Here is a 27024-nt window from a genome sequence, read left to right as displayed (position 1 = left end):
ATGAGAGTGTCACTTTATCTTTTACTTCCTTTTGTGTTTTTCACACAAACTGCGCAGTTCACTAAGGATTTTCAAGTTGTGAAAGTTGGTATGTTTTTGTTGTGTAAATTCTTGTGTTTTTCTATAATATTATATACATACATACATGTACATATGTATAGGTGTGATATTTTTCAACAATGAACTGGAGTTGGTGCGCGCTTTCGAAACGGCCATACGTGATATTAATACACTGGAGCTGGATGTACGCTTAGAGCCATTAAAGCATTTTGTAAGCGAGGACGATAGTCTTACATTGCAGGAGTTTGGTAAGTGGATATGACAAAGTTTTGATGAGATAAAGAAAAACGTTAAATTCGGTTGCACCGAAGCTATAATACTCTTCTCAAATACAAAATATTTCTTATAAGAAATTTGGTTGATTGACCAGACATCGTCAAATGAAAAAGTGTTCCATAAAAGCACTTGATTCTGGTGATCCAAGCATAGGTACTTTTTCAATAGCCTTCCACAGCGGATCACGTGTGAATCGTGTCAAGCTGTCATGTTATTTTTGTTCAGTATTGTCTGGAATTTCATCGTGGAAAGAGACTTACGCCTGAACAACGTTAAAAATCGTATAACTTTATTTTGAAAATTCACGTTCTGATAATCGGTCTACTAAGCGTATTATTCGCAACACGGGACGTGGTCTATGGGTGACCCAGCATTCAGTTTGGCATAATATTCGACCGAATAGCCCAGGTCCAGTATGCAGTGAAGCAAATATAGCAGCCGTAGCTGAGAGTGAGCCGGAAGTTGGTGGAGAGTCGGCTCGGCGCCATTCGCAGCAACTCGAACTGACGTATTGAACAACTTGGTACATCGGTATCTTAAATTGAAAGCTTACAAAATACAGCTTGTGCAAGAACTGAAGCCGCTCAACCTTCCCAAACGATATTGCTTCCTCTCTGGGCTCTTGAAAAGTTCTAGGAAGGTCCGACGTTTTCGAACCAAATTTTGTAAGGCGAAGAGGCCTATTTTTAGCTGAATGGGTATGTAAACAAGCAAAATTGCCGCATGGGATGAGGAGAAACCTGAAGAGATTCAAGACTACCATTTCATACAAAAAGAACAACGGTTTGATCATCGGTCCTTCGTTCATATTTCTACGAAAATGATGTCGGTGAGAACGTAAACTTCTATCCCGATCGTTAGCGCGCTATGATAACAGACTATTTGTTGCCTGAAATTGAAGCTTATGATCGATTGGCCGATATCTTGTGATATCACACCATTAGGCTTTTCCTGTCGGGAGATGTAAAGTCTAAAGTCTATGCGAACAAAACATCATGCGTGTCATTCGCCAATTACCAGTCAAAATGCTCGAACGAGTCAATCGGAAATTGGACTTAGTCGCGGCCAATATTTGAAAGAGATTATCTTCAAAAACTACATACCAAAAAATGTTCTTTCGAATGATAAAAAACAATCTCGTATGCAAAATTTTAGAGTGATATCTTAGAAACCGTGGGACTAGTTTAGACGGGTATGATTAAATCAACTCAGGTCATCGCGTTGATCTACTATATGTGGTCTATTTAATAGCATCTCTGACATTTCCTTCTGGGTGTTACAAACCCCTGTTCAGGATGTAGATATATGTATATATAATATTTTTGGATGAAAGTCGTTCTTATTTAATTAATTGTAAAAATTTTTGGATCAGAGAAAATATTTTTTCATACCCTTTGGATTTGGATGTCTACATAACATGGTTCAGAGAGAATCTTTTCTACAAATACTCCGCAGTTTTGTCGTTTAGTTTTCATTGGTACTGTTTTTTACGTGGCGGGTCCCAAACCCAGCGTACAACCCTATGTAGGGGATATTTCGCCTTCTCACTTTAGCTCGCCTTCAAACGGATGTTCTTAGGCTACCCAGAGGATACTTGGTCAAAGACCGGAAGTCGTGAGCTGCTTGAGTTATATGTAAAAGAATCGTTTCTGGCTACTCCCAAGTGAATGGCGATCAGAGAACTTTCCTCATTTGCGTGAACTTCTACACATGAGATGAGGTTTTAAGAAAGTAAATTTCGACAGAAGAAACTCTATAAAGAACATTTTCCTATGAACATTAATTTAGTAATACTAATGTAGAGAGTTTTATTTTAGACAAAAAGAAATAAAGCGCATATAATTTAATGTTATGGCCAAGAGTCCGAAGTACTTTTTCCAACATAATGGCATATTATAATAGAGATATAATATGCCATTATGTTGGCAAAAGTACTTTGGAAAAATGACCGTCGTGACTGTTCGAGTAAATTCCTACCGAGAGGCTCAATTTTCGACCACTACTTGTAGCCGAACGTCAGCAAAAACCCGCCGAATATTTCCTTCCAACCTCATGCTTATCTGCGTAGACACACGACTTCACATAACCCCACAACAAATAGTTCAGTGGTATTAAAGCAATATTGGGGATCACAGGGCCAAGACGTGAGATAATGTGCTCACCAAAACTTTCCTTAAATAGATTGATTGTTGGAACCAAAGGTGGTCCTCATTAAAATTCTACAACATACCAAAAGTGACCTTCATCGGTGAACAAAATTTTATTGTGAAAATCGGAATCGTAGGTCATTCATCGAACGTGCGACGCTCTTGTTGATTGTTTGGCTTCAACTCTTGCATGGGTTGGAGTTTGTAAGCCCGTAAACCAAGCTCTTTCCGCAAAATCTTCCATAAAGTACATGGGAAAAGTTTTTGCGGACGTGAAGACTCTTATCATCGTCTTCGGTGCGCAATTTATGGCGTCTATGAGGATTCCCATTATCCACCAGAGTAAACATGTATATAAAGCGTTCCATTGTAGCTCGAATTACCGACTCTCTCGCTCGATTATGTCGACTGAATATTGAACGCGATGCATCGTTTCGGAGTAAGTCAATTATGAAATGAGGGGCTGAGTATAAATAATGTGACCGCTATGAAAAAGACCAATTCCGAAAAAGTTCTTGCCTCAGTTAAAGTCGTCCGTCTAAGAAAACACTCATCATAATCGATAGCAGCGGCTGTGCCTTGGATAGTTTGAGTACTCTAAGAAGCGGTATAGGTATATTACATTCTTTTTGTCAGTTCGTTATGGAATTTTAGGAGGTGAAGAAATTAGTTGCTAATCTTAAAATAGTATATAAACTGAGTTTTGTCATGTGGCATGTTGGCATGTACGTTGTCTTTGACAATATATCTAATTTTAACTTTACATAAATCTCCTAGCTGAGAACTGTGTGTGTTTCCAATCGAAATAGAACACAAGTCAATCAGATAGGTTTTCATAGGTTTGTTATAAGGTTAAAATTTTGTTTTCTCCGTTTTGTCTTACCTTTGATATTTACTAGATTGTTGGAAACTTTTAACGTCATATTCATAAACCCAAAATTAGTCACCAGTAACGATGCATTTGAAAAAAGTAGAGTCCTCATTTGCATTGTCAAGGATCTCTTTTGCGACTTCTACTCAACATTGAGTTTACAAAATATTTCAAACTTTTGGTACGAATCAAGCATTGACATGCTTCACATCTAAAAAACGTGACCAAAATAAGTTGATGCACGACCTTCACTTAAGGTTTTATGCCACTCAAATACATATAAATCTTTTTTATATTTTGTAACGAAACTCACCATACTTCATTTGGTTCTTACAGTTCATTTATACTATTTTTGAATGCAACAGGAATGTAGCCGAATTTATATGAAGGTCACAGCAAAAAGAGGTATTTCGCTAAATCGTCTGAATGGTAGAGTGATGATTTTGGACGAATGTTCGTTTTGAGCTCGTTCATTGCTGGTATACACTTTGCCGTTAATACATTTATATTCGGTATAGGGTGTATACATTTTACGACGAAGTTTGTAACATCAAAAGGTATGCCGGAGACCCCAAAAATACACGCCATATAAAGGGTGATCCATTTCGTGGTTCCCTACTTTTTTTTTTTAAGAAAAAAACAAAGAATCTGCAAATTTAATGGAGATTGTTTATTTTTATTCGAAAGAGCATTCTTCGGCATTTGTTTTTTGAAAATTATCTCTTTCAAATGTTGACGGCGGCTATGTCTCAGATGGTCCATCCAATGAGTTCAATTTTCTGTGACCCGTTCGAGCATTTCGACCGATAACTGTCGAATGACGCGTGTGGTGTTCTGCTCCAAGGCCTGAATCGAGCCTGAAATGAAGTGGGATTGTTCGCATAGACTTTATACTTTACATATCCCCGACCGACCCAAAACATGAAGTTAACTGCTCTACGAAATATTCTCTTAAAAAATACATTGATTGATGCGATGTGTGCGAAGTGGCGTTGGCTTATTATTCGGTTATTATGGCGCGGTAATGGTCGCCATTGATGGCTACGTTTTCACCTTCATAATGTTTGAAGAAATATGGTTCGATTATTCCACTGGCCCACAACTCAAACCAAATCGTTATTTTTATTTCTTCTGAATGAAATGGGAGCTCATGAATATCTTTTGGTTACTCTTCGTCCCCAATGCGGTAATTTTGCATATTTACATACCCATTGAGCCATTATTTGGTAGTCGGATTTTCTTGGAACTTTTCAAGAACTCATAAAGCGAAGTAATGTCGAAGATGTCAATGTAAAATGCGCCAAGTTGTTCCATACGTCAGTCTGAGTTGGTGCGAACGGCGCCGAACCGATTCTGCACGGTCTTCGTGTACACTCTCAGCTGCGACTTCGATTTTCTTCACTGCTTGGACTTCGTTTATTTGGTCGAATATTATCCAAGAATCAATACTGAGTCTCAAACTGGGTGATGGTGTTGCCAATAGTACGCTCAGTAGGCCAATTATGTTGAACATAAGTTGAGTGAAGCGCGTGAAATACATTCTTTACAGAATGTGAATTTTCGTAGCGAAATTGAACGATTTGTAAACGTTGTTCAAGTGTAAGTCTTCGACCTTGGATCACCCGTTATATGAAAAAAGGAGAGAATTATTAAAGGGTACAGCTGTTTCTTTCGATGATCGAGGTAACTTGCTAAAAGCTTCTTAAACAGTTTATAACTCCTTAACTCAATTTTGTTGCTAATTATTTCGTTTGTGTGTTATAGTCATCACATAACATACGAGTATAATTAACTCGTTCTGCTGTTTGCAACAATTTAGGTGAAACTTTATTTAGTTTACGTATGACGATTATAAAATAATTTATGCGAACTATTTCGCACTAAAAAGCTATCCGCTAGGTGGTGCTCTGATCGTATTTGACTCGTTTTCAAAATATATCGGGTGATTTTTTTGAGGTTAGGATTTTCATGCATTAGTATTTGACAGATCACGTGGGATTTCAGACATGGTGTCAAAGAGAAAGATGCTCGGTAATGCTTTGACATTTCATCATGAATAGACTTACTAACGAGCAACGCTTGCAAATCGTGAATTTTATTACCAAAATTAGTGTTCGGTTCGAAATGTGTTTCGCGCTTTACGTCCGATTTATGGTCTACATAATCGACCAAGTGAGCAAACAATTAATGCGATTGTGACCAAGTTTCGCACTCAGTTTACTTTATTGGACATTAAACCAACCACACGAATGCGTACAGTGCGTACAGAAGAGAATATTGCGTCTGTTTCTGAGAGTGTGGCTGAAGACCGTGAAATGTCGATTCGTCGCCGTTCGCAGCAATTGGGTTTGTGTTATTCGACCACATGGAAGATTTTACGCAAAGATCTTGAACTTTTTGTTGCCAAAAATGGAAGAACTGAACTTGGTTGACATGTGGTTTCAACAAGATGGCGCTACATGCCACAAAGCTCGCGATTCTATGGCCATTTTGACGGACAGACTTCGGACAGAAGACATCCGGATTTCAAACTGGACTCGTCACCCTGATCACTTTGGTATATGTGAATAACCCTATATCTGACTCTTTTTGTTTTAGGACTTACAAACAACCGTTATGTGAACAAAACTATAATACTCTCCTTAGCAACTTTGTTGCGAGAGTATAAAAAGGAGAGAATTATTAAAGGGTACAGCTGTTTCTTTCGATGATCGAGGTAACTTGCTAAAAGCTTCTTAAACAGTTTATAACTCCTTAACTCAATTTTGGTTGATAATTATTTCGTTTGTGTGTTATAGTCATCACATAACATACGAGTATAATTAACTCGTTCTGCTGCTTGCAACAATTTAGGTGAAACTTTATTTAGTTTACGTATGACGATTATAAAATAATGTATGCGAACTATTTCGCACTAAAAAGCTATCCGCTAGGTGGTGCTCTGATCGTATTTGACTCGTTTTCAAAATATACATCCATTGAACTGGGGGAAAGATTACGAAATTCCTTTCTTTAGTAATAATGGGCTGTCAAAATAGTCTTACGGTATTTTTATTAATTTTTTTTTTTTTTTTGAAATTGAAATTAATTTTTGATGACTCATGCTCAGCTCTTGACCGATGCTACGGCTGCTACATTGCCGGTGTCTTTCGACCAATTCAGCGATTTTATCGCAATTTTCGACGACAGGCCTTCCGGAGCGTGGCGCATCTTCGACCACCTCTTCACCAGAACGAAAACGTTGAACCCATCGTTGTGCGGTGAAAATGGAAATTGTATCGGGTCCATAAACTGCACAAATTTTATTGGCGGCTTGAGATGCATTTTTGCCTTTATCGTAGTAGTACTGTAAAATATGCCGTATTTTCTCTTTATGTTACTCCATGTTTGCGACGCTATAACTCACGAAAGACTTAAAAGAAACGACAATCAATCAAACACGTGTTAGCGCGTGAAATGAGCTTTCTAAAAAGGTATAGCATGACCCGATGCGGCGAATAAAACTAGAACTACGTGCCTTCAGCGCCAACTAGCGAAAATACCGCAAGACTTTTTTGACAACCTATTATATAAAATATCTTTAGAAAATTTTTTACATTTCCGTAGTATATTAAATCTTGTCATTTCTTTCCAGCATGCGAGTTGATCGACAATGGCGTCGCCGCTATATTTGGCCCAAGTGCGAAGGCGAGTAGTGGTAAGTGTTGACTTTGACAGAAACATTGGTTTGCTGCGAAACAGGCCTGCATAAGTATTTTTAAAAATATCACGAAAGTTTCCTATGCATGCATAATCCATTACATGTGTATCGCCATTTCATGCTTTTGTGTCGTCATAATAATTGATTTGCTTTTTACTTTTTTTCCAACAATTCGTTTCATTAACATAACTAATATATTTGAAATACGAAGGCTCCAAAAGTTTGTAAAATATTTTTCCTTATTTATTTGCACTTTTTTGTTATTTGTGGGAATTTTCCGTTCACGCTTTTTGTTTGGTTTATTTTTAATCTCCACTAATAAGCGACACGTGTGTGGCTTTGTTGTGTGTACTAAAAATATTGTAAATGCTAAGAATATAGTTTGAAAGTTTTTAGTTTCCATGCTAGCTAAGTTTTATTAATAGATAAACAAATATGAACTATCTGACGTCTCTTCGTATTATTTCACTTTCAATAAAAGCTTATTATGCCACTTAATATCACTAAAGTAAACACAATTAATGCTTGTGTTTATGAATGTTTTGCATTTCTTACTTTGAAACATTTACTATTTTACGTTGAAATAAAATGGGTGGTTCTAAAGTAAAACAAAAAAAACAATTATGAATAAATGTGTATAGCCTAAAACAAGTTTACAAGTATTAAGGGTTCACATGGGTTTCCTCGGGTAAAAAAACAGAATTATTAAATTTTTTTTATTGTTACAAACATACACTATTAAAAAAGAAATTCTGAAAGTTTTAGAAAAAATATTTTAAGCTCGTACTCTGCGACGCCATTTTCGGTATTCCCTCGCAAACAAATTGCGCACGCGTTGGTAAGATAACTCCTTACGAGATCAGCTAAAGTGAAAAAATGCGTGTTTTAGTTAAAAACCTTAACATAGACTTTGAACATTTTTACAAAAACACTGAAAATTTCAGTTAAAATTGCGCTATATTTGTTTTGTCAAGTAGTAATGGAAAAAATCCTGCGTCCAAGTCTTTAAGAATTGTATCTCAAAGAGTTGGGTAAAATTTTATGAAGATCGGTTGAGCAGTTCCCGAGAAATCTTGCCAATCAACCAATCAAAAACACAGTTTGGAGAAAAACGTGTTTGAAGAAGGCGTCCTTAGCCTAGCTAACTTCTAGTGCACAAGTTCTCAAAGCTGTATCTCTGAAAGTATTACTCGGATTAAATGGAAAATTTAGGTTAATATTCTTGAGATGTTGTACTATTTAATAAGGAAATAAAAAATGTCGATTTTAGAAACCCGTAAACTCATGTAACCCTTAAGCTGGCCGTCAAGTCTGTAACTCCTGTCGGAAACCTAAAATATAAAATTTTTGGTATACAGCTTGACGACATAACTCGATATAGCCATGCACATCGGTTCGTCGACAGATATTTTACATACGTCCTTTTTTACCCAAAAGCGATTGACTTGTTGGAACCACCAATTTCGCACCACTTTAGCATATTACACATTTTTTTGGCAAAACATTTTTTTTTCATTCAGCATAGTTCCCTTCAAGGGTGATACAGCGACCCTCTAACTTTTGGTACCATTTTGGTGGAATGATTTGTCCTGTGCTTCAAAAGAGGCTTCTGTTTCGGCGATCGCTTTTTCATTTGAAGAAAATTACATCTCAGTGAGCATTATTTTGAGATCTGAGAACATGAAACAGTTGCTGGGGGCCATATCTGGAGTATACAATGGATGCGAAAGTAATTCGAAGCCCTATTCATGGATTTTTGCCAATACTTTCACTGTCTTGTAACACGGTGCCTTGGTGAAACAGCACTTCCTTTTCCTTCAAATGCGGTCGATTTTCGGGGATTTCATCCTTCACACGGTCCAATAACACTATATAACAGACGTTCCCGTTTTTAGCTTCATTTTTCAAGCTAGTCAATAAAAATTATTCCATTTGCATCCGAAATACAGAACTTACTAGCTGACTGTTGCGTTTTTCTACGCATTTGGAGCGGGTTCGTCTTGTGGCGTCCACTCGTATGACTGTCGATTGGACTTCTGTAAGTTATGACTAACTAAAAATCATATAGATTTAATTCTAGTAGCGCCATCTATGTATCAGGCAGGGGACTTTTTAATTGATCTCTTACCTATCGGACTGAATTTCTTATTTTAAGAGGGGAGCAGTACGTGTAAAATAATTCATATTTTTATAATCTTTTTTATGAAAAAGTTGAAATATATTTTTAAAGATCAATGATGATTATAGTATGATAATTGAAGAATTTTCGATTAAATTTTCATTAAGAAATATTAAAAGATGTGGCCGCAGCAGCAATTACTCTGAATCGTCCCGGAAGAAAGTTTTTCACAGTGCTTATTTTAACGGTGCTGAAGCAACTGAAAAAAGGTTAACTTCGGTTGCTCTGAAGCCATAATACCCTTCACAAATAAAAAGGTTTCCGTACATGAACTGGATATTGATCGATTTATTTGCATCACACAATATTCTTGATATATTATGCATTAATTTAAGAGACACAGGGATAAAAAAGTCTATATCTTTCTTAATTAAATTAGCTAAACAAGACTTAAATAGTTTTTTTGTCTTCAGATATTTTCCTAAAGTACAGATACCGAAAATTCCCTCGCTCTTGAATAATAGGTTGTCAAATATCTCCCTTCCACTTTTTTGCTCTTTATTCAATGCTTTATAAAAAGTGTTCGGATCAGTGATCAGATTTAATTCAAATCTCTCTTTTGAGTTCACTTTTACACCAACAAGGGCGTTCGCCATGGTCAGGAAGAGGTGGTAATCACTTGACACTATGTCCGGGCTATATGCTGGATGCGATAAAACCTCCCATCCGAGCTTCCGCAGCTTCTGACGAGTCATCAACGAAATGTGTGGTTTGGCGTTGTCTTGGTGCAACACTACACCCTTCCTGTTGGCCAATTCTGGACGCTTCTGGTCGATTGCCCGCTTCAAGCGATCCAGTTATTCGCAGTAGATGGTAGAATTAAGCGTCCCATATTGGCCATATGGGAGCAGCTCATAGTAGACGATTCCCTTCCAATCCCACCAAACACACAGAAAAACCTTCCTGGCCGTCAATCCCTGCTTGGCCACTGTTTGGGACGATTCACCGGCCTTCGACCACGACTGATTTCGTTTGATATTGTCGTATGAGATCCATTTTTCATCGCCAGTCACCATCCGCTTCAAAAATGGGTCGAGCTAGTTCCGTTTCAGTAGCATATCGCAGGCGTTGATTTGGTGCAGAAGGTTTTTTGCGTCAAATCATGCGGTATCCAATCGTCAAGCCTTTTTGTGTATCCAGCCTTCTGCAGAGTACCATCCCCCAAAACACCATTAATCTCACGGAACGAAGGAAAACTTTAAAATAGCGCGAATTTCGGCATTAGTGAACTCCATGTTTGCACGTCTATAAATGTTGAACGCAATATCCAAACTAATCATGCATAGCGTCGTTTTATAGGCTATGTGAAGACCTTTCAAAGATGTATAGTATTGATAGATACGAGCTCTGAGATTGATACATAGCCGCGAAATTCAAAAGACAAAAAGGCGGATGGGAGATATTTGACAATCTAATACAATATATTCATTTCGTATGAAATTATCATGTAAGTCAATTAATAGCTTCTAAATTGAAACTAAGATCAAATTTCTCATGAGGTAGTAATTTAAAATTCTAATTTGAGTGTATATGGTGCATAGGGGGAGTATTTACCCAATTCTATTTTTTCAGCTTAAAGTCAGCCATAGGCTCTGTGGTCCACCGATCGAGGGCTTTGGAAATTTTTGGTTCGATTGGAATACCTAGAAGGACTAGGCCTAGCCAAAGAACGGTGCGGAGGTGTTGCACGTCAACCCCTTGAAGACGACCGTCGTCCCGTTTACGAGACGCATGTCTCTGCCTGGCCTCAGGAACATAACCTTTGGGAGAGATAGAGATGACTAATATGATCAAATATCTTGGTCTCACACTGGATTCCACTTGGTGGAAGCAACAACAGCACTTATGTTGTAACGACTCGCTAGAGTCTGCGTGTCTTTCTGAATCTGCTGCACCTAGTAATCGGTCAGGTTACCAAACACACAGTGTTCTAAATGACAATAGAAGGGTTCGGCAGAGGTAAAGTAAACTCTTCCCAACGCATGAAGGACCTAAGTGGAGAAATTTCATTGGCACTTCTCCCAAGTGATAGTGTTACCAAAAGTGTAAACTTCACTAGGAAGTTCAAGGTTACCCTCAGCAGTAAGGCAGAATGGAACGGTTCTGCTCTCGAGCTACTTCTCACGCACCAAACTCTCCATACCTTTGAGTAGTTTTCTGAACATAATCCAAGCTAAGGTCTTTGCTATAAGTCGGTGCGTAGAGATAAACCTCTAACACAATTATCGCTACTAACGTATGGTTATATTAAGCGGTAGTCAAAACGATCTTTGCGTACGATATCAAAACGCTATTGGTACAGGAGTGTATAAACCGACCGAACAAACTATCAGATCGTAACGTAGTGCACCTTATTTGGCTGCCAGGTCACAAAGTTATAGCCGGGAATGAAATGGCTGATGAGCTTGCACGGTCCGCAGCATCATCCAATATGGTAAGACCCGAACTTTTCATTGCGGTGGTTTCTCATCCCATAGAGAAGCTGCAAGGAAGAGGCAATAGGTAGGGAAAGGTATTGGCAACAACCCCTAAGTATGCGCATATCCTTGTTTCTAATGGTTGGCTACAATCTTAAAAGGTTTAATCAACCTCCCAAGGGTTAATTCAGACCACTTGTCGCCATCTACACTGGCCATTGTAAGCTCCGGAAGCAGTTATAGATATAACATGAGCCTAGCTTTTTGTGCGAATTGCCAATTCTGTGACTTCCATAACACCTGCTGATTGATTGCACAGCAGTCTGTAGGCGCAGGAAAAAGGCCTTTGGATCACATCGCCTCACTAGCACTGAGCAGTATATTGGAATTTATCAATTTGCTGGTGCTAGGTGAGTCGTTCTGACTTGAGAGAGGGCATAACAGAATTTAGATCGCGGTGCAATCTTTATTTATTAATCAAATCTAGGCGTGTTTGTGGTTTGATTGCGCTCATACTGACAATAGAAGAAAAATATAAGAATAATGTGTTGTACTCTGTTGCGAGAGTTTATTCTCCACTCTGAAAAGCACACTTTTTTATGAATGATCGGTATGACCCAGCATCATCATCAAGGAGTTAAAGTAATGCTTTGTTTGAAGGCTAATATCACGCTGTGAAAATTAAACTTTTTTCTTTACATCATACGATAATCCAAATACTTTCATTTTCTAAAACTGCAAAAATTAAGAATTCAAAAGATATTTGTCTACGAACCACCCAGTACCTTGCCTATATTTGTGTATTATATTTTTGTGCACATTCACTTGTTAGTTCATAAACAAAAGTCATCGCATTTTATGGCTCGTCTTATGGTTCGATTGCCTCATTTGCTGCATTTATTCATGGAGAATATGAAAACATGAATATTCAATAAGCTCATTTGTAATTTTTTTATGAGCGATGTTTAAACTTGTTGTTGCATAACGGACATGGAAAACAATATTGATGTTATTTTAGTTTTCGGTCATGCTTAGCTATTGAATATTTGGGTGAAATATGCGTGTGTGCGCATAAAACATACATATATACATATGTATATTAAGTATATGAAATATGTTTTTTGTGTGTTAGATTGTTTAATTTTTGATTTATAAATACAGTGATCTATGGTGGCAGCAAGAAATTAATCGGATTAATGAGTTTTGATTAAGAAATAAATTGTGTGTGGATTTGTAGGGCATAGATAAGAGATTTGTAAAATACGTTATATATAAAAAAATTCTAAAAGTAAATGTAAACTACAATTTATTCAGTTTTAGTTTTTTCTGAGTTATATTGCATCTAAACTAGTAGCTGAAAGTAAATTTATTCACAGACGTCATGGCGTATGAGTAACATTTATGTGATTGCATATGCTTCAATATTTGTATTCAAAAATTATAATGAAATCATTTAATAAGCAAAACAAGAAAAAACGTAAGCTTCGCCGCATCGAAGCTATAATGTCCTTTATAGCTGTAAGTGCAGGGTGTAAAAATATCGTGATAGTATTTATTTTGGTCGGTCAGTTTGCATGGCAGCTATATGTTATAGTGATCCGATCTAAACATTTTTTTTTTGGAAAATTGTAGCCGTGTCTCGAATAATAATCTATGCAAAATTTCGTCAAGATATTTTTACAAATTAAAAAGTTTTCTATACAAGAGTTTGATTTTGTTCGATGAGTTTGTATGGCAGCTATATGTTATTGTGATCCAAACTGTATAATTTCTTGGAAAATTATAGCCGTTTTTGAAACAATAATCTACGCAAAATTTTGTGAAGATATCTTTTCAAATAAAAAAGTTTTCCCTACCAGGACTTGATTTCGATAGGACAGTTTGCACGACAGCTATATGCTATAGTGATCCAATCTGAACAATTTCCAGAAAATGTATAGCTGTGTATTGAATAATAATCTATGCAAAATTTCGTCAATATCTTTACAAATTAAAAAGTTTTCTATACAAGAACTTGATTTTGATTTGAGTTTGTATGGCAGCTATATGTTATAGTGATCCGAACTGTATAATTTCTTGGAAAATTATAGCCGTGTCTAGAGCAATAATCTATGCCAAATTTTGTGCAGCTAATTTCTCAAACAAAAAAGTTTGCTATACAAAAGCTTGATTTTGTTCGTTGAGTTTGTATGACAGCTATATGCTGTAGTAGCCTGATATCGCCGGTTCCAATACATAAATAGCTTTTTGGTGCGAAACGCACATTTGCATAATTTCAGATTAATTTACCGAATTTTTGTACATATGTTAATACCACTACAATACTAATTAATTTAGTCAGAGACGTCAAGGCGTATGAGTAACATATATGTAGGTGATAGCATTCGATCCATAGTTTATTCGTAAAAATTATTATTGTAAATTATTATAATAAACCAAATATTATATGAAAATCAAGTGCTTGTGAAAATCCGTTTTATTAGCAAACCGCCATAAGGCCATGAGATTTCAATTAACCAAAGAATGCTGGTGTTGCCTATAACAAATTGCATAATAATAAACTTGTAAATACATTTGAATAATAAACAAAAGTAATTTGCGTAACCTTACATTAAGGTCAGCTACTTTAAATTAATGAAAATAACACTATCGCACATCCATCACCGATTGTTGAGGCGTTCGATCAAATGCGACTGACAGAACAATACGTTCCTGATGACGTCTGAATATTTGCACTTACAATTAATTAACATATCCCACATAAGTGCATATGTACATATGTGTCTAGCTGAGGTACGACTTTGTAATTGAAAATAACACTTAACAATTTTTGTGAATTTATTTTGGTGAAATGTTTTGTCAAGCTATTTAATTTTATTTTGAGAGGATATTTGGATTATTTTAATAAATTGAAAATATTTCTGATATTACGATTTTTCACTTTTTATCGAGAAAATTAGAATTAAATCCTTATGATTTTTAGTAAGCCCTAAACTTCCCAAGGCGCATGTATAAGTTTGACATGAACCGCGCCTATTAAATAGCGCTGTTGGACCGTTCATTTGAAGAAAAAGGTAATGCTGTTTCACCAAGACATTGCACCGTGTCACAAGTGAGTGAAAACGGAGGAAAAGTCCATGAATTGGGCTTTAAATTGTTTTCACATCCACCGTATTCTCCAGATCTGGCCACCAGCGACTATTTCCTGTTATCAGATATCAAGAGAATAATTGCTGGGAAGAAATTTTCGTGGAATGAAGATGTGATTGCCGAAGCTGAGGCTTATTATTATTACACAAGTGGTATCGCAAAGTTGGAGGATCGCTATAAACTGTGTCTTGTTTTTTCAAATAGTTGTAATCGAAAAAATCCTACGTCCAAGTCTTTAGGAATTGTATCTCAAAGACCTATTACCAGAACTATTGATGTTGTGCACAAATTGATATTGCAAGACCATGTGACCTATCGTTAGATTAAGAGCATATATACAATATTGCATGAATATTTTATTGTTTTGTTTTTTTTTTCACGTTGGATCCCACACAATTTGTCGATCACTCAAAAAAGGCTCGATACGATTGATCGAGAGAGCCCTTTCAAGCAAATGACTGCCTGTGTTTTTTTAAGTGTATAACTCCAAGCTTATATTGTATTGCGTTTTAAAATATTTAGTCTGTAGGAATTATTTTGTTGTTTCTTAAGTTCGGTTAGTCTGGTAAGCCAATGAGCCAAGCATAGACCAGTTTTAGTCCTTTGCGTCTCCATCTGGTATGGAGTTTAGTTAGTAGGTCTACGCGGGGTAGTCATCCGTTAAGATGCCTATACTTCACGGGAATTTAAACAGACGCTGCGGCCTCACTATCGATTGTTCTTCCAGTGTATCATACCGTGGTGACACCAGATGCTTACAGCGTAGTCTTGCCAATGCGGCATAAGTGCACCTTATGTCTTGCTGCAATGAGGTCCGCATATGTCACTATCTTAGGAGCTTTGCCGCCCAAGTTTCTTAGCAGCAAATTCACTACTAATATTCATAAAAGTGGAGATACCAGAATTCCTTGGTCAATCTAGCGTCATTCCATTCTGCTCTTATCCTTCTAGAGATCAAGAGGTCTCTGATTCAACGTTGCGATTAGCTTGTAGGCACTGCGGCCCTAATGTGCACGTCAATGATTTTCTATAGCATTTTCAGCAGGAAGAAAGTTAAGCTTATGGGACTAAACTCTTTCGAGTTAATTGTGTTGGGTTTCTACCTGCACCTGCTATGAAAACTTATCTAGCCTCTCTCCATGAGTGTGGCACAAAGCTGAACTTCACGCATTCCCTAAAAATCGCCTTTAGTCACGGCACGGATTGACAGAGCGCATACTCTAGCATTGCTGGAATGACTCCGTCCGTACCGAAAGATTTGTATGAGTGGAATGATCGGATTGCACATTCTTTTTTATTCTCCGTAAATTACACACTGACTAAGTCTTTTAATGCGTCCAGGCAGTTGACCGTCCACTCTCCGCTACGTTTGGGAATTAGACCGGTGGGGGAGGAGCTTTTGAATAATAGTTACTTAAGTATCGCTCCCTCGTTGGTCTTTTCAAAGCCACTACAAAAGTTCTTTCGGGATTCTCACTTTGTCCTGCACACTAACTTCTTGTAGTCCCTTAAAAGATCTTTATCGTCGTTCCAACAGTTCTCGCTTTCTGCCAGCTTGGCTTGGTTGAAGCATTCCCGTACTTTGCATCTGCAAGACCCAAGCTCCTTGTTCCACTAATATTTTGTGCTTCAGTCGCCCCTTTCGAGCTGTTCATGTGAGTTATACACGCAAGATCTAAGTCTCTTGTCTAATAGTATCTGCCTATAGAGATTCCAGTTTGTATTCCTGAGATTTCTTCTAACCTCTTGCCTGATTTTTGCTTCTGATCTAATGAAGAAATAGATGTACCTATGAGCAAAGAACGACGGTGTGCTTAACACCCAACAGTTTTCTACCTATGTATCTCTACTTGTGTATAGTGTTATCTCTAAAACGTTTTGTAGGTTATAAATGAATAAATCTTTAGCTCGTATTAAAATGTTCTAATTGGAATATATACTATTAGGAATCCATGTGTGCAACACTACTTACTTTAGTAGTCTTTACACATACAAGTATGTATATATGTACAATATTTATGTCATATAGTAAGTATACTATATATTTCTTAAGTTGTTTTCCTATTGGGATATTAACTTTGTACCACAATAAAACAGCACTAAAAGTATGGAATTTCGATTTCTAAATTTAATCAGAGAGGATATAATTCTCTTTGTATATTCCTCTTCCCACTCTTTTTCTAAATAAGAAAACATATTGTTAGTATTTTCGAAATGGCAGAGGTTTGCAAGAAGTGTGACTATGCTGTAGCCAATGGCGCTTGCGCAATGAAATGCCAACATTTTTCGAATACTCTCATCAGTTTTATTTTGATCTGAGGATTCGTAATAGAAAGTACGAGTCAACGACACTTAGTGTTTGTAAATAAAAACGTGTATACATATATGATACATACATTTGTCTATGAATGAAATCAAGAATGAATGAGAAGAGATATGCTCATTCGATGTGCTCACTGCATTTGCTGCTCTCTATATACTATACTTTCTATTTTATTTCATCATTGTTTTTGTTTGTATTTTTCTAAACATTGCATGCTTTTTTACCTTTTTCTAAACATTGCATGTTTTCTTTTCGTTTCGCAGATATCGTTGAGGTCATTTGTAATACCACGGGCATTCCACATTTACAGTTCGATTGGCATGAAGAGAACTTCTATATACATGCACGTAATCACAAGTTGACAGTTAATGTGGCACCTGCCGAAAATATGCTGGCTACGGCATTTTTAGATATTTTACACATGAAACAATTGGACTGGAAGTCCTTTACGATCGTTTATGAGAATAGTCGAAGTGAGTGAGATCGTACCAGTGAACTTCAGCCCTTTCACAATTTTGCGCTGGCTATCAGTTAGTCAAATAACAGTACTTAAATATTGATCTACTGTCGATTTATAGGTTTGGGCCGCATGGAACTGATATTCGGCTGGCGGCAAGTGCATAAAGCTGGCATAAAACTGTGGCGTTTCAATCGTGGTGATGATTATCGTGTACTCTGGAAACTCGTGAGTAGTACGCGTGAGAAAAATGTCGTGTTGGATTGCCCGGCCGATATAATTACCGAAGTGCTTAGCGCATCGATATATTATAACATGACTGGACAATTTAATGTGAGTCTAAAAGAAATAGAAAGATGATTAAATATTTTATATAAAAGCATTTTCATACTATCTTAGCAATGGTTTCTGACTAGTTTGGATACACACACCAGCACTATACGAAGTTTAAATTCTCGGAAATTTATTGCAAAAATGGTGGCGGTACGCGTACGTGCCTATATGCCGCCGCCGGTGCATGACGAGGCGGATGTTTTCGAGGATGTAGAAAGAGATCCGGTAAAATATGCTTTCATAAAGCTTTTAGCTTTAAGTTAATGCGAACCGAACGGAAGATTTCACTTCTCTATATATGTGCATGTACGATGTTCGGTTTTCATTTAATTTAATAGATACTTTAGTGCTCTGAAATTTAATATTTTAAATTCTTGTGATCTATTTCCAATTTTAGATCATTACTGTCCGCGCTAGATTGCTTTACGATGCTGTCGTATTATTTTTCAACGCTATACGAAATCAAATCCGCAGCTCACCTTATCAAGAGCCTAGAGTACGTTGTGAGCGTGGCTTTTGGCGTTTCGGAGTGAAAATTTTAGATCAGATGAAACTTGTGAGTATAGTGAATTGACAGCAAATATGAAGCTTTCGGTTTAAAAAGCCTGAAATATAATTTCGAGAGAATGCTTTCACAGTCAAACTTGTAAGTTTGATAAATTGGCAGAAAGAAAGTTGATACTTCATTTCGGTTGCAAGCATCTACGACATATGTTGTGATTATGTTAAATTGGCATTAATTATAAAGCTTTCATTTAAATAAAGGCATCGCAGTTGATTTTGGTAAATACTTCCAACATCAACCCTGAAATATAAAGCTCGTTTCAAACAACTTGATACTGCATTTCGGTCTAAAGATTTTTTGAAAAGCTTGTGAGGATATTACAATGAAACTTGTGAGCTTCATAGGTACACTATCGTAGGACCTTATAATTTTGGTATAAATGGATGCTTTAAGCTTTTTGTGGATAACTAATCGAGGTTTAGTGCTTGATGGGTTCCAAATATTTTGTGTCGGGCTATCTAAGCAATCTCAGAGAAAGTAGAAACTGTTTCTTTATTTCCTAATGGCTTATAGCTGCTAATACAAGGTGCGTTCCAAAGTAAACAGGACGTTTTGAATCTAGCGCCCCCTGGTGGCGCTATCTATATGTCGACTGGTGCGTGATTGTAGCAGAAGGAGACTGTTTTGTCCTGTTTACTTTGGAACGCCCCTTGTATATGTTTGCTTTCTGTATCCTCCCATAGTAATTCAATAGAAGTTCAAAGGCATTCTCTATATCAAGAACTTCCGCTTGGAAAATGCTCGCCAAACTCGGTAGGCAAATTGAAAGACAGAGATGGCAAGATCGTTGGAGTATACCTTTATTTCTACTCCGCAGTCCATTTTGGAACTGTCGGTATAGATTGAGGTTGAATTCTCCTCCCCTACTAAACGACTTCCTCTGATTTGTGTGTACCTCGATTTGGCGCTACGCCCTTTTGGAATATCCGCTTTACTGGTTACTATTTGTAAATCTTGGGAGAGAGACTGGTGGTACGTTCTCGTCGTGCGCCATGTAAGAAGAAACTGGACAATGTAACCTGTTTATTCTTCCACTCTTGCCACGTAGGAATATGCGGTGATGTAAGTGGAACAAGGGAACCTAAATGTTGTAACTACTGCTTTTTAACCCTTTGGTCGTGTTTTATTTCACTCACGGCTCTTGGATTAAGCTTATGTCGATGCGACTTTCATATAAGAGGATTGTCCGATTCGCTGTTGCAATTTTGGAATACTTTAGAATAATCTGCCCGCATCTAAGCTTGTAGAACATCTTCTTGTTCTTCTATTGCGACATCCCTCAGTAACTGGCTAGTGTCGTCTCTCTTCGTCGTCTTCGTCAGCAGCTTTACGGCCTTTAATTATCTTTATCCTAGCTTTGCGAATACCGAAGCTTATTTTGTAATCAGCTTTCGTTAGAGCCTTTATCGATTCCTCGCATATGGCTACTAATAATGATTTGTTGGCTTCATTGGGTTTCTCCTGCTTTATCAGCTTCCCGTTAACTGTACCAGGAATTGCTCTATTTTGCAGTTTGATTCACCTTATAAGTTTTTTTTGGGGACTCCTTGGAATATCCTTGGCGGGTGTCAGCTTCAATTTGAGGTCTCGAAAGTGCCACAATAGACGTAGTAAAAGCCTCGGGGAGTTTTCGAAGAGTCAAACTCCGGATGGATATCTGCCGGATTGTCGAGTATATAGATTAGAACTAGACTCGACAATTTGATATCGATATGTATCCATCTCGCATGTCTCTGGCTACATCACTGAATTGACTTGCTGTTTTTGTATTGTTCTGCTCTGTTTCTTGTCTCGATGTATTGGATAGAATTGCCGTCACTTTATTTTGTGAACGACTTCCTTTCTGTTAACTTGCCTGCTTACTCCGCTGTTTCCACCGGTGTAATATGGCTATTCATATTGAGAAGGCATTTGATACCTTCGACTTCGTTCGCTACTGAACATTCAGACATCAGACCGTTCCGTTTATTCAGGGTCGCATTCAATAGGTCTGTTCGGATCGTATTGCCCGCAATACGCCTACAAGTAGAATTTTCTTTATACATGCTTGTACTCTTCCGAAATGCGCACGTGACCCTAATAGTATTGAGCCGCATTACAAATTTCGCTTTCTTAGCATACGTCTTTTGCTGTAGCGCTGCTTCCCATATGGATGCCGCCTACCTCAGAACTGATTGGCTCACCTTGGCCAATCGCGCACGCCTATTTTGGCTCGATTTACCAATGTTGGCCATTATCCTTTCCAGAGCCGCCATTACTCGTGCTGCTTTCTCACTTACCTTTTCGATCTATGCCTTGTAGCTGAGTCTATTATCTATCAGTATTCCTAGGTACTTCAGCGACTTCTGGGTCATGATAATATGACCTTCGATGTTTAGTTTGATGTCTTCGAACTTTTTCCTACTTGTGATCAGCAGAGCTTCTGTTTTTTACCCAGCGAGTTGTAGGTTTGTTGCATTGAGCCATTCATTGCTCGATGCCGGCGCATGATTGCAGAGCTTCACGTTTTTCCTCCACATGCCCACATGGCAGCTTAATTCGTATTATTATATTGTTCATTGAGTATAGCTAGATCGACCTTTTCCTCATAAACCGTCTGCTTAAGAAGATCTTGTGGAGCCTCACAGTGATTCAGGTTGAGTTGCATGATTCTCATTTGTTGATGCTTTTACATGCTTCTTAATAGAGGGGACACTTTTTGTCATCGCTGAAGGCGTGAGGATGGTAATACGTAGTTTGACTTTTACATTTCAAGATTCGGCAACAGTAGTGTTGTAATCTAACTAATCGAAGTCGTAGATCACCTCAATACGAATTTCTTGAAGGTCGTACCAAATCAGCTGTTTAATATTGTGGTTTTTTTTTTAGAAATTAAGGAAACCCATCGCCGAAGACGTATCACACATCAACTGCAGTTTTGAACACTCAAAACGTTGACTTGATGAGTCGTCCATCACGTAGTTTCCACTTGGCACCGAATAATTTCTCTTTATGTCCGTACTTAAAAAATAAACTAAGAGGTCAACGTTTTTCGACACCTGTAGAGGCGGTTGATGCATTCCAAAGGCATGTTTGGAGATACCTCAAACAGAATGGCCAAGCTGCTTCGATAATTGGTTCAAATGGATGTAAAAGTGTATAGCAGACCTCAATGGAGAATATTTTGAAAAACTATAAAGCAATTATTTAAGTTTGATTTTGTTCTCGAATTCTGAAATATAAAAAGTAACCGACGTATACAAAATGAATATTGAATGAATTTTGGAAAAAGCACGCGAGTACATTTCAGCCAAAGCTTTCACGAGAAATCTTGGGTATAATAAATGTATGACTGAAAATAAATTTATTTTCAAAGCTCAGATTTCTTTCAGTGCGAGCGCTTTCGAGAAGCTTTCACTTTATTTAAAATATCATTATTAATTAATATTAATATTTCACGAGCAATCTTGCGTAAAATAAATGTATGACTGAAAATAAATTTATTTTCAAAGCTCAGATTTCTTTCAGTGCTTTCACTTCATTTAAAATATAATTATTAATTAATATTACTTTAAATATTAATTTCTTTAAGCTTACGGCACGTAACGTGACACCACCCTATAAAACACAAAAGATGCAAATAAATGCTTACCGAAGACGTGATGAATTCAATTTAGAAGTTTACAATCCAATGCTGGAACGTATTACACACATTTGGAACAAAAATCAAAGTTTGGTTTCTTACGAAAAATTGGTCGAGGCAAAGGCAATAAAAGAACAAAAATACAATGAGGGAGACGATTTTATGCCAAAGCGTGTAAAATACACAGTGTCGACGCGTGTCGGCGAACCTTACTTTATGTGGCGGTAAGTACACCACTTAAACAAATATTATTTTCAATTGAACATGAATCCATTTCCGCATCAATTTTTATAGAAAAGAGCCCGAGGGGGTGCATTATGAGGGCAATGAACGCTTTGAAGGTTACGCCGTAGATTTGATATACGCATTGGCCGAAGAGTGTAATTTTGATTTTGTATTCGAACCAGTGCCCGATAATAATTACGGCAGCTACGATAAGAGGACTGATGAATGGAATGGTATTATACGACAATTAATGGATAATGTAAGTAATCGATTCATATATAATATAATAAAAAAAAATATTGTTTAATATACCTATTTATTTGACAGAATGCTCAAATCGGTATTTGTGACTTAACAATTACGCAGGCGCGTCGAACTGTGGTGGATTTTACAGTGCCTTTCATGCAACTAGGCGTTAGTATTTTATTCTACAAAGAACCACCACCACCTAAAAAGCTTTTTGGGTTTTTCGCGCCATTTTCTTTGACGGTATGGATCTATCTGGTGGTTACTTTAATGGTAACAGCCTTAGCTCTAGTGGTTCTTGGACGGTAAGTGCGGTGAATATGCTTTATGGTTGAACCAACTGGAATTTAATGTTTTTTATACGTTTCTTTAAAAGATTTTCTCAACCAGATTGGATAAGTGCTATTGCGCATGAGCCCAATCCTAGTGAATTGGAGAATATTTGGAATTTGAGTAATTCTCTTTGGTTGAATGTTGGTTCGATATTAACTCAAGGTTGTGATTTGCTACCGAGGTGAGTTGTATAAGAAATGACAATATAAAGCTTTTAAGGTTTGAAAGCTCATGCGAGCTTTCATAATGTTTGTGTGACGTCATGCTAGCAATGTTTTGTGAGATAAATTTATAAAAACTTCCAAACTGGTATCTTTAGTAAATTAGCAAGAAAAAGTAAACTATACACCCTTCGCTGGATCAGGGGGTTCAGACTACCCTCCAAAAGCGCTAGTTAAGCGCCCAAATCATATTAGACCCGCATCTTCTCGAGTGGTCATCATAGACTGCAGACGAATTCGTCAATGGACGAATCGCCCCCAAAACTCGATATGAACGATAGCACCGCGTCGTTATCCATGCTTGTTTGATCATCTCCTCCGGAACTATCCGCCGCATCTGGAGGATGAGCGCATCTGTTGGGAGGATCCTGATAACCAAATTTTCGAACCCATAACTCCCAAAGTCGCCATAACTCCCAAAGTCGCCTCCTTACGTACTTTTTACGTAGCTTTCTGTAGGGCTCCCTGCATTACCTCTCTCACTCGAGAGACTATCGCCTTATAGAAGTGTAGCATTTTCAAGAAAACTGCGGAAAAGCCGTCACTGCTCTCTTCCATTCTTCTAGTGCGATTGCACCATTCTTCTTGCTTATATATCTCTTCAGCATACTTATCACCGTAGTCTTTCACGAGTTTGGCTACCTAGCTGCAATTCGCGCTCTTGCTATGGTATTCCACTGTAGAACCCCTTATAGACTCAAGGTCACAGGTTCCTTTGCTAGTGTTAGCGATTTCGCCGCATATGAATGCTCTATCCATGTGGCTTTTTAGCAGATTTCCACCATATTCTCCCTACATATTGTCCCTAGAAAGGGCCAACGCCGAATTTTCTACGACTATGGTTATACCAGCGGCTCCTCGATTTCCACTTCGAGCTGCTATTCGTCCCCCGAATACTTAGTCTCTTTAAATGGTCGAGATGTTGTCTAAGTAAGGAGGGATGACACATGCCCTTGTGATCCAAGCGCTCAGACTTGTCTAACGCTAAGAAAAAAATCGCTTCGCAAGAAACTATCCTGCAGAATGTACCGTTGCGTAGAGCTCTATGCACCTTGGGACTAAAGAATCTCCTGTCTTGCTAAAGTGCTGTCAGAAGGACAGAGCTTACTAGTGCTTTTTATATTCGCTAACTAACATATTTCTTTCTACTTAAAACTTTCACCATTATCTCTCTTTTTCTTTCATTTACATTCTAGAGGTCCAGCTATGCGTATGTTTACCGCATTTTGGTGGATTTTTTCACTGCTATTCTCTCAGACCTATATCGCTAAGTTGGCTGCCTTCATTACTGCCTCTAAATTGGAGAGTTCGGTATCGAGTTTACACGATCTCGTCGGTCAGAATAAAATACAATTCGGTATGCTAAAAGGTGGAAGCACATCATTTCTGTTTTCGGATTCGAATGAGTCTGATTTTCGCGTCGCTTGGAATAAGATGGTCGCTATGAAACCGGATGCTTTTACTGCCAGCAATAAAGAGGGCGTGGAACGTGTAAAACGTAGTGGTGGTCGTTATGCTTATCTTTTGGAGACTACTGCGCTACAATATTATTTGAATCGGAATTGTGAGTTGAAGCAGATTGGTGAACCCTTCAATGAGAAGCATTACGCCATTGCAGTACCATTAAGTAAGTGAGAAGGAGAGACAAATTTGGTATATATGTATACTTTGAGTCGTATCTCAACATTTTTCTACTTAATTTTTTCGATCTCACTTTTTCGCTTATGCTAAACCTCTCTATTTTTCATATTTCCGTAGATGCACCATTTCGTTCTAACCTCAGTGTAGGCATATTAAAGCTAAGCGAAAAGGGTATGTTATATAAAATAAAAAGTAAATGGTTTACTACAAACGAGACGAATTGCAATGCGGATACTAACGCTGCTGCAGAAGTTTCACAATATACGATGGAATCGGTCGGTGGTTTGTTTATAGTATTAGTCGGTGGCGTTTTGGTCTCTATGCTAATAGGCATATTAGAATTTCTATGGAACGTAGAACAGATTATAGTGCGAGAAAATGTAATGTTATTTCATATTCAATTTTATATTGTTTCTTTATTTTTACATAATTTACTTGTATAAATATCATACAGGTACCACCAATGGTTGTGCTGAAGGCAGAGCTGAAGTTTTTTCTACGTTTCTGGCAGACACGTAAACCCTTGCGCACTTATGCGGAGAGACGTGGCTCAACTTCGACAGGTTACTCATCATTTGATCAAGCCGCAAGTACTTCAACTGTAAAAAAGAAGAAGAAGAAAAAGAAATCTAAGAAAAGTATCGACTGACTGTGGTTGATAGTGGGTATCTCGAATGGGGGGTTGTCTATAATTAGTTGCGGATATATTTTGTCTATATAATATACTTTGTATATATGTATAATAAAATACTTTTTCTATTTCTAAGCCGACGTTTTTTGCTTTAAAAGTTATATGGCGAAAATTATTTCAACTCAATAGGCTATTATATTACATGACTGATTCCTTAACATGGGTTCGCACTGAGACTTATATAAACATTCCTTTTTGAAATCAGATGAAAAATATACTCTTGAAGTTGGTATAGTTTAACTTATCGGCAAAGCGGACTGAACCTCTCACAAATCCGCTTTGATGCCTTATTTCTATAACCGCTATTTCAACTGAATATCCAAAAGTATGAGATCCGTGGAGTTTTCGCCTTGATCTGGCAAAGGTGAGACATTCGAGGGGAAGTGTTGAGAGGATTCTATCTCATGCAACTGATATCTGGTATTTTGTTGCATGAGTCTCGATCGCAATTAGAGTTCTTATAACCATTGGAAGGTGCGCTAGGTTGAGAGCTTACGATTTATCCGATTTATCCTGCACCTGAAGGACCTTGTGACTTAACGGTTGCAAATAATTGCTCAACGCTTGCTGAGATGATCTGAGGCTCAATAGTCCAGTAGTGAACCATATGAAGTCGATGGTTTAATATTCCTAAGACTAAGAACAGTACAGGTGGACTTTGTTGAGAGCGATGATTTCACTATATTTCATACGATCTACCATTTAAAAAAAGAACTTTCGACTTAATTGTTGCTAATAGTTGACCAATCCCTGCTAAGTTTGCCTAAGACCCAAGAATCCAGTAACGAACTACAAGACGACAAAGGAGCTCCTACCCGTTCCCATTCCTATCTATCCTAGTAAGCTTATCAGCCTTGCAGTTTCCTGCAATTCCACTGTGGTCAAGCACCCACACGAGTGCAATCATGTTGTAACTCTATGCTAAAGTCTTACTAGTATTGAGCTCACAGCTTTTAGTATGTTATTCGCTTCGATGGCTGATCCTGAGATTAGGAGTACTATAAGCAGTCCTTTGTGAAGCAATACAAATTGAACTCCTATGTTCAATCTGCAAAGTGTGTAGTCCCAATAAAAATGTGCACAGGTTTTTAATTTGCATTCCCACTAGTTCGGTGTGATGTCTGAAAGTATGTATTCCCAAGTGTTTTTGTCTGAATCTCGCAACAAAAACGAAGTGTTGAGATATTTCCACTTCGTTTTCTTCCATACGGCTTTTGCAGCTGTCATCCGGTTAGATTCCCAAATTTGCAGCATGAACGACTATAGAGCAATAGCCTGGTAGAACCCTTACAATTAGGGAGACTCTGGCCTTACTGAGGGTAAATAGCTAATTAGATCATCTTGGATCAAAATGATCTTGCGACATCGTGTACACTTATGGTAGTCCAGCTCTGGCAAAACCCCCGTGAAGCCCAGCTATCAAGTAGTAGTATCGATCCCATTCTACTGATAGCGGGGCTAAGCTGCTTTTCTAGCAAGCAAATTAAATTTAACTGTGGCCTGGGACCCATATTCGTTTTTTCACAAAATGACTCGATTTCATTGATAACGAGGTTAGGGATTCCTT

At 37.7% G+C, this 27024-nt stretch overlaps 1 protein-coding gene across 1 annotated transcript; it reads left to right on the top strand.

The window, feature by feature from the left end:
* LOC120769157 (glutamate receptor ionotropic, kainate 2) lies at window positions 1–25440 on the top strand. The gene is made up of 14 exons (XM_040096039.1): window positions 1–88; window positions 162–308; window positions 6989–7051; window positions 17387–17596; window positions 17702–17913; window positions 17980–18138; window positions 18311–18469; window positions 22050–22324; window positions 22395–22584; window positions 22653–22876; window positions 22948–23085; window positions 24322–24752; window positions 24884–25146; window positions 25221–25440. The coding sequence occupies exons 1-14, from the start codon at window positions 1–3 to the stop codon at window positions 25413–25415; spliced, it is 2754 nt and encodes a 917-aa protein (XP_039951973.1). The 3' UTR covers window positions 25416–25440.
* The last annotated feature ends 1584 nt before the right edge of the window (window positions 25441–27024 follow it).

Source organism: Bactrocera tryoni, chromosome 2 (genome assembly GCF_016617805.1).
Source record: "Bactrocera tryoni isolate S06 chromosome 2, CSIRO_BtryS06_freeze2, whole genome shotgun sequence".
Classification (NCBI taxonomy): Eukaryota; Metazoa; Arthropoda; class Insecta; order Diptera; family Tephritidae; genus Bactrocera; species Bactrocera tryoni.
The sequence above is the reverse complement of the archived record's forward strand: the minus strand, read 5'-3'. Positions and strand labels throughout refer to the sequence as shown.

Excerpts from the sequence above, each read along its gene's own strand:
- LOC120769157 (XM_040096039.1), top strand. The coding sequence starts at position 1 with ATGAGAGTGTCACTTTATCTTTTACTTCCTTTTGTGTTTTTCACACAA. Across the intron at positions 22,585-22,652 it reads TACGACAATTAATGGATAAT|AATGCTCAAATCGGTATTTG; the intron begins GTAAGTAATCGA and ends TTTATTTGACAG. Across the intron at positions 25,147-25,220 it reads AGATTATAGTGCGAGAAAAT|GTACCACCAATGGTTGTGCT; the intron begins GTAATGTTATTT and ends AATATCATACAG.